We start from the raw sequence: 8749 nt of genomic DNA, 5'->3' as shown, positions 1-8749 counted from the left end.
TTTTCTCCCCTTTTTCTTAATTGCATTATGCTTCCTCTCTACTGATGCCGATCCCGGCCCTGATTGAGGAGAGCAAGACTGACACATGCCCCCTCCGACACGTGTGCAGTAGCCGACTGCATCTGTTCACCTGCACAAGGCGAGTTCATATGTAGATCAGCTTTGTGTACGGAGAGCCACACCCTGATCAACACATTATTCCTCGACTCTGTGCAGGCGCCATCAATCAGCATCAGTTATGAGAGAGTCCCTATTCGGCTTCCACCCTGTATGAACAACAGCCAATCGTTGTTCATGTAGGCGCCCAGCCCAGCCAGTAGCAAAGCTGAGAGAACCTATGAGTTCGAAATGTCAGCTCTGGTGTGCTAATGTGTTTTACTGCTGCACCACTTGAGCGCCTTCTACATACTATTTGACCTTAATATCAAAGGATTTAATTGTTGTGTGTTTTTTACCTTTGTATTGTATGTGACAGTGTATGTTGTCAGAACCATTTTGTTGTATTTTATATTGTTTCATTTTATATACTATAAAAATAAAGACATTCATTCATTCATGTATTCATTCATTCATTATACAACTAGGTCTGTAAATATAGTTTTCAATAGAGTTTGGTGTGAAAGAACCTAACTGATCTCTACCCAACTCAACATTGAAATGCCAACTGTGAGCCAAACATTATTATTCAGCATCTCTAATTAAACTCACAAATGGTCTTTAGACTGTATAAAAATGAATCTCTACACTTTCAAAATCTAGTGGAAAGCCTTGCCAATTTTGGCTCTTAGTGGCCAATGGAAGCAAATTAATTGCATTACTCAAGGTTTTGGATATAACATTCAAGTGTCAGATGTCCTCATACTTTTGTCTATGGCATGCACTCAGTCTTTTATTATTAGTTTGTAATTTATGAAATGTTTTTGTGTGTAAATACACTTAATCTTAGATTTCTGCTTTTCTTCCTTAAGTCATGTGATGTTAAAAATTGTGAAACCCATTTTGCTATACTGCTCTGACGCAAACAGGGGTAACTGATCAGTCTGGTTTTAGCAGAACACCCTTGAAGACTATGAAAGTGCCCGGGTTGTGCTACTGCATGTGGTACGTGTTTTTTTTTTTTTTTCTGTGTTTACATTTATACACATTTATTTTAAAAAATCTAATTTTTGTGTTTTTTTAATTAAAAATGTTTTAATGTTTTAATTAATGTTACATTCTCAGATCTTTCAGAGCTGTTTTATTTACAAATGATGTTTCAATAGAGTTACAGTGACGTCATTTTACCAGTAATTTTGCTTTTTTTAAATACTTGTTTCTGTCTACATATTTAAAAATACACTTTTTATTATATATATCCATAAAAAAACATTTTAAAAGTCTCATTTCTTCTGCTTTTTCCTCTTCTTTTGACATGACACAATCCCACACTATTGCACAATAGTTGAGGTCTGGTATTTGTCCAAAACATTCTATTTAAAAGAAAAAAAACAATTACTGGCAAACAAACAGCTTCCTGTTACCCGAGTACAGCATGTTCTAAGGCCACTGCTTGGAAGAAACAAATAGGGTTGTGTATACCTATGTTTTAAAAGATAAAAAAATCATGGTTATATTAACAATTTAATACAAAATCTGTTACATATGGGAAAACAGACAGCATAGATTAGCAGGGTCTGTGTTTCTTCTTCTTACTCTTGTTTTTCTTCTTTTTTTTCTATAACACATTGTATAATGGTGGCAGTATTAAGTAGACAGTATTAAGTACACAGTATTAAGTAGACAGTATTAAGTACACAGTATTAGGTAGACAGTATTAAGTACACAGTATTAAAGAGACAGTATTGGGTAGACAGTATAAAGTGCACAGTATTAACTACACAGTATTAAAGAGACAGTATTGGGTAGACAGTATTAACTACACAGTATTAAAGAGACAGTATTGGGTAGACAGTATTAACTACACAGTATTAAATAGACAGTATTGGGTAGACAGTATTAGGTACACAGTATTAAATAGACAGTATTTAGTAGACAGTATTAAGTACACAGCATTAAGGAGACAGAATTGGGTAGACACTATTAAGTACACAGTATTAAAGAGACAGTACTGGGTAGACAGTATTAAGTAGACAGTATTAAGTAGACTATTAAGTACACAGTATTAGGTAGACAGTATTAAGTAGACAGTATTAGTTAGACAGTATTAAGTAGACAGTATTAGGTAGACAATATTAAGTAGACAGTATTAGTTAGACAGTATTAAATAGACAGTATTAGGTAGACAATATTAAGTAGACAGTATTGGGTAGACAGTATTATGTAGACAGTATTAGGTAGACAATATTAAGTAGACAGTATTAGGTAGACAGTATTAGGTAGACAGTATTAAGTAGACAGGATTAAGTACACAGTATTAAGTAGACAGTATTAAGTAGACAGTATTGGGTAGACAATAATAAGTAGACAGTATTGGGTAGACAGTATTATGTAGACAGTATTAGGTAGACAATATTAAGTAGACAGTATTAGGTAGACAGTATTATATAGACAGTATTAGGTAGACAGTATTAAGTAGACAGTATTAAGTAGACAGTATTAGGTAGACAGTATTAAGTAGACAGAATTGAGTAGACAGTATTAGGTAGACAGTATTGGGTAGACATTATTAAGTACACAGTATTAGGCAGACAGTATTAAGTAGACAGTACTGGGTAGACAGTATTAAGTAAACAGTATTAAGTACACAGTATTAATTAGACAGTATTAAGTAGACAGTATTAAGTACACAGTGTTAAGTAGACAGTATTAAGTAGACAGTATTAAGTACACAGTTTTAGGTAGACAGTATTAAGTAGACAGTATTAAGTACACAGTATTAAGTAGACAGTATTAAGTACACAGTATTAAATACACAGTATTAGGTAGACAGTAGTAAGTACACAGTATTAAGTAGACAGTATTAAGTAGACAGTATTAAGTACACAGTATTAGGTAGACAGTATTAAGTAGACAGTATTGGGTAGACAGTATTAAGTAGACAGTATTAAGTACACAGTGTTAGGTAGACAGTATTAAGTAGACAGTATTAAGTAGACAGTATTAAGTACACAGTATTAATTAGACAGTATTAAGTAGACAGTATTAAGCACACAGTGTTAAGTAGACAGTATTAAGTAGACAGTATTAAGTACACAGTTTTAGGTAGACAGTATTAAGTAGACAGTATTAAGTACACAGTATTAAGTAGACAGTATTAAGTACACAGTATTAAATACACAGTATTAGGTAGACAGTAGTAAGTACACAGTATTAAGTAGACAGTATTAAGTAGACAGTATTAAGTACACAGTATTAGGTAGACAGTATTAAGTAGACAGTATTAAGTAGACAGTATTAAGTAGACAGTATTAAGTACACAGTATTAGGTAGACAGTAGTAAGTACACAGTATTAGGTAGACAGTATTAAGTACACAGTATTGGGTAGACAGTATTAAGTAGACAGTATTAAGTACACAGTATTAGGTAGACAGTATTAAGTACACAGTATTAGGTATACAGTATTAAGTAGTCAGTATTAAGTAGACAGTATTAAGTAGACAGTATTAAGTGAACAGTATTAAGTAGACAGTATTAAGTACACAGTATTAGGTAGACAGTATTAAGTACACAGTATTAGGTAGACAGTATTAAGTACCCAGTATTAAGTACACAGTATTAGGTAGACAGTATTAAGTACACAGTATTAAGTACACAGTATTAGGTAGACAGTATTAAGTACACAGTTTTAAGTACACAGTATTAAGTACACAGTATTAAGTAGACAGTATTAAGTACACAGTATTGGGTAGACAGTATTAAGTAGACAGTATTAAGTACACAGTATTAGATAGACAGGTTTAGGTAGACAGTATTAAGTAGACAGTATTAAGTACACAGTATTAGATAGACAGGTTAAGGTAGACAGTATTAAGTAGACAGTATTAAGTACACAGTATTGGTTAGACAGTATTAAGTACACAGTATTAGATAGACAGGTTTAGGTAGACAGTATTAAGTAGACAGTATTGGGTAGACAGTATTAAGTAAACAGTTTTAAGTACACATTATTAAGTACACAGTATTAAGTACACAGTATTAAGTACACCGTATTAAGTACACAGTATTAAGTAGACAGTATTAAGTACACAGTAGTAAGTACACAGTAGTAAGTACACAGTATTAAGTAGACAGTATTGGGTAGACAGTATTAAGTAAACAGTTTTAAGTAGACAGTATTAAGTACACAGTATTAAGTACACAGTATTAAGTAGACAGTATTGGGTAGACAGTATTAAGTAAACAGTTTTAAGTAGACAGTATTAAGTACACAATAAAAAGTAGACAGTATTAAGTAGACAATATTGGGTAGACAGTATTAAGTACACAATAAAAAGTACACAGTATTAAGTACACAGTAGTAACTCTAGATAGATAGAAGGACAGACAGACAGACAGACAGACAGACAGACAGACAGTTAGATATTTGAAATATAATTTTTATATTTGCATTACGATATTAAATTAATTCAGTTAATAAATGCATGGAACCAAATTGAGAGCAAAAAAAACTCATTAACAACAAGCTTTTTTTAGGAGAAAATGAGAAACTGGCAGTCTCATTTATGTTCACAAGCACATTAAATCACTGTACTGAAGCAACATGCCAGGCAGACACAATAAAAATCACTACAAATATAATAACTACTCTCTCCTTGGCAGGCTGCAAAGCAAATTTAGAAGCCACAGGCAATTAGCCTCCGCAATGAAGAGAAATGCTGAAAAAAGAATGCCGAGAAATGAAGGCCTTTATGGAAGCGAATGATAAGAAAAGAATGGAGTTCAACTTCAATACTCCAGTTTTTCTAACATTCCCTCACAAATGCACATAATTCCAGAGGAGGAAAAAATTTTTATCTACCACAGGGACAGATTGCACTGGGGTGACCTAATTAGGGTGAGAAAATAAACTTGTTCTGGTATAAAATTGACTAAAATCATATTTTTGTGTCAATGATCAGATGTAGTCACATTATTGTTCATTATTCCATCCAAGGTCAAGTATTTTCTTTTGTATTATATTATATTATAAGCATACACCGATCAGCCATAACATTAAAACCACCTCCTGGTTTCTACACTCACTGTCCATTTTGTCAGCTCCACTTTGTAGTTCTACATTTACTGACTGTAGTTGCTTACTGACTGACTGCTTTCACTCTGTTCTTCAATGACCAGGACCCTGACTGGACCACCACAAAGCAGGTATTATTTAGGTGGTGGATCATTCTCAGCACTGCAGTGACACTGACATGGTGGTGGTGTGTAAGTGTGTGTTGTGCTGGTATGAGTGGATCAGACACAGCAGCGCTGCTGGAGTTTTTAAATACCATGTCCACTCACTGTCCAACCACTTAATATTGACTGTGGCTGATGTACACACACTTTTAAGAACTGGAAAAAATTAGGTACAAAACCAGGTGCTGTGAATTTCATAAACTTTAGTAATCCAGGCAGAATATGAAATAATGCACACAAAAAACGCAGCTCAAGGTGCCCAGGTGGTACAGCGGGATATTCCACTAGCACACCAACGCCAAGATTCTGAACTCCTTGGTTTGAAACTCGCCGTTGCAACCAGTCGGCTGGGCGCCATCTAGCTGGCATAATTGGCAGTGCCTGCAGAAGACACTAACTCCACCATGTCTGCTAGGGCGTGATGATTCGTATAAATATGCCAGTTAAAAAATGTTTACCACTGTGTTAACCTTTTCTTGTTTATTTCACATTTTGTTTTGATATGGCATCTGCATTGCATAACAGACTGGATATATACATCCAGCGACAAACCATTCCATGTGCTGTCTGATGGATCAAAGGTCACAAAAGTTCAATATTGTTTTTTGGCCTTGCACAATTATCATCAGATTCTTTGAATCTTTTGATAATGTTATGGACTGTAGATGGTAAAATTCCTGCCTTCCTGCCTGTCCCTTACTATTGTGATTCAGAATTCTAAACTGTTGGACAATTTTCTCAGAGATTGACACACATTAACCCATCCTTGCTTGTAAATAACTAAGCCTTTTGTTAATGCTACCTATTGATCTGTTTACTTGTTTAAAGTTTCAAACAGGTGTTTCTGATCATTCCACAAACTTTGCAGTTTTACTGAAGTCTACCCTGTCCTACTTTTTTGGAATGTGTTGCATGCATCAGTTTAGAGATAATGTTATATTAAAAAAATAATGTTAATAGGATAAAATATTAGTTTGAGCTGTTGTCAATTAAATATCTGTTCAGAAATTTTCATTTTAATACCATATTACCTACAGTACCAACTTGGGCAGCATGTGGCTAAGTGGGTAGCACTGTCGCCTCACAGCAAGAAGGTCCTGGGTTCGATCCCCAGGTGGGGTGATCTGGGTCCTTTCTGTGTGGAGTTTGCATGTTCTCCCCGTGTCTGTGTGGGTTTCCTCCGGGTGCACCGTTTTCCTCCCACAATCCAAAGACATGCAAGTGAGGTGAATTGGAGATACTAAATTGTCCATGACTGTGTTTGATATAACCTTGTGAACTGAAGAATCTTGTGTAACTACCGTTCCTGTCATGATTGTAACCAAAGTGTAAAATATGACATTAAAATCCTAATAAACAAACAGTACCAACTTTTTGCAGAAATGTATCTATAAGTATTAACAGAATTTATAAAATCATTTAAAAAGGCTAAATCCTTTTCTAAAACTAGGTATATTAAACATATAACACAGATTAATAAATTAGGCTAGTAACGACGGATGTGGGGGAGTAAGGTGGAGACAGCAGTGTGTGTTGCAACAAGGGTCGCAGCGGGTTGCACAACAGGTTGACGTTTCCTCCTCTGGGAGGCCCCTGCGGTTTAGGATGGGGTTAACGGTACCACAAAGCACTCAACACACCAGGGAGAGCACACAGGTGAGAAACAAGGAATCTTTCCTCCTAACAGCATCTAGTTATAAGAAGACTTAAATTTAGAAGGTCTGTCTTTCTGGAAAAATCAACCTGTACAGAAGAAACCCAACTTCCATGTTTTAAAAGGACTGCTGGTGTGTTCCTGCATTTGTGCATTTTCCATTTTTCAGTTAGGGTGTGTTTAGTTACTGTTTGGTTACTTCTGCTTTACAGTAACTATGTGGCAATAAGTAAAAAGAAGAATTGGGAATTTTCTTGAAGTGGATCTGGTTACATTTCTTAGAATTGTTTATCTTTGGACACATGACTTTCATTTAGTTTTTGATCTTGAAAGTATTCCAATTAAAGGAATGTAAAGTAAGTAATAAATGACAAACTAAACATATGTATGCTTGTTTTACAGATTCTACCATGGTGCTGCACTGGACCTCAGTACATGCTGTGCTTTGGACTTTTATGTCTTTATTCATAGCAAGTAAGAGAAATGCTTTCTTTTAACCACTATTTGTCACTAGACCAGTCGACCAGTTTAAAATCAAGTACAGTTACACAGTCTAAAATTTATAGTTTCAGTATAGACAATTAAAAATTAATGCATAAATAATAAATAAGTTAATTAATTAATTAAATAATTAATAAATAAGGGCCAAACATGAGATGTACTGTATCCTTTGTTGTATTAATGTGCATTACAGTGATTTAATATCTTGACCATTTACCATAAGTTATATATTAATGTAAATTAATATACGTATTAATGCAAATATGTTTTTTTTATTTGTATTACATCATATTTTGATAAAACGTAACATAAGATCCATAGAAATATTTAAACTCTATATGCTGCTCTATACGGCTGCTTTCCTTAAATTCATTCATTCCAAGTAAGATAAAATGCGCATATTTATGTTGTTATATCTATTAGTAATCATGAACAACTGAATAAAAAATATTAGGGTAAAACGGTCATTTAAAGTCATTAAATCAAGAAGAACTTATGACCTCACAGTTATTTACTAACATCACTGTACACAAAAAAGCTGCTCAGGTATTTATTAGGACATGGTTTAACTGATTTGTTTACACATAAAGTGACAGTAAACGTCTCAGGAAAAAAAATGTTGCTTGTTAAATAGTGCAAATAATATCGTATCATATGGCAGTCCTAAGATTTCAATGACTTCTGCGACTTTAACTGAATATCACATACATTGCCTACGTATTTGTCCCTCTTCTTGGTTTTATCTGTTTTTGTATATTTGTCAGACTACAGATCTTTTACTTCATCACTTTTCCTTCATCTGTTATAATAGACAACCTGAGTTAGCACAAAATACTGTTTTATCATTAAGGTTATGTGCAATTATTTTGCCACACAAGTGATATCAGAATCAGACTTTATTGGCCAAGTATGCTCACACATACAGGGAATTTGACTTTGGTTATATAAGTGTTTCATAACCTTTTTATCTTTAAATAAAATCATTATATTCATTATACATTATAAATTATACGTACATGTGTACAGTACAATGACAAATAAGTAAAATGACAAATAAAAGCCTTCTAATAACAGGGTTCCAACTTTTTAATGATAATTTGGAAAAAGCCCTTTACTGTTCCAGCATGACCGTACACAATGAAAAGTCTATAAACAAATAGTTTGATAAGTTTGGTGTGAATGTACTTGTGCGCAAAGCTTAAAGCATTGTAAAGACTTAGCTTAACATATATGTAAATACTCATCAGTGTTTTCACACT

At 33.9% G+C, this 8749-nt stretch overlaps 1 protein-coding gene across 1 annotated transcript in view; it reads left to right on the top strand.

The window, feature by feature from the left end:
- The first annotated feature begins 1049 nt into the window (after positions 1-1049).
- csf3r (colony stimulating factor 3 receptor) overlaps positions 1050-8749 on the top strand; it is a 30053-nt gene continuing 22353 nt past the window's right edge. The window contains exons 1-2 of the mRNA XM_062992166.1: positions 1050-1101; positions 7392-7463. Coding sequence (XP_062848236.1) covers positions 7400-7463 — 64 coding nt within the window. The 5' untranslated portion in view covers positions 1050-1101; positions 7392-7399. The remainder of the gene's footprint in view (positions 1102-7391; positions 7464-8749) is intronic.

The sequence above is a fragment of the Trichomycterus rosablanca genome, chromosome 3 (assembly GCF_030014385.1).
Source record: "Trichomycterus rosablanca isolate fTriRos1 chromosome 3, fTriRos1.hap1, whole genome shotgun sequence".
NCBI classification, from domain to species: Eukaryota; Metazoa; Chordata; class Actinopteri; order Siluriformes; family Trichomycteridae; genus Trichomycterus; species Trichomycterus rosablanca.
Note: the sequence above shows the minus strand (reverse complement) of the source record. Positions and strands in the feature narration are given on the sequence as shown.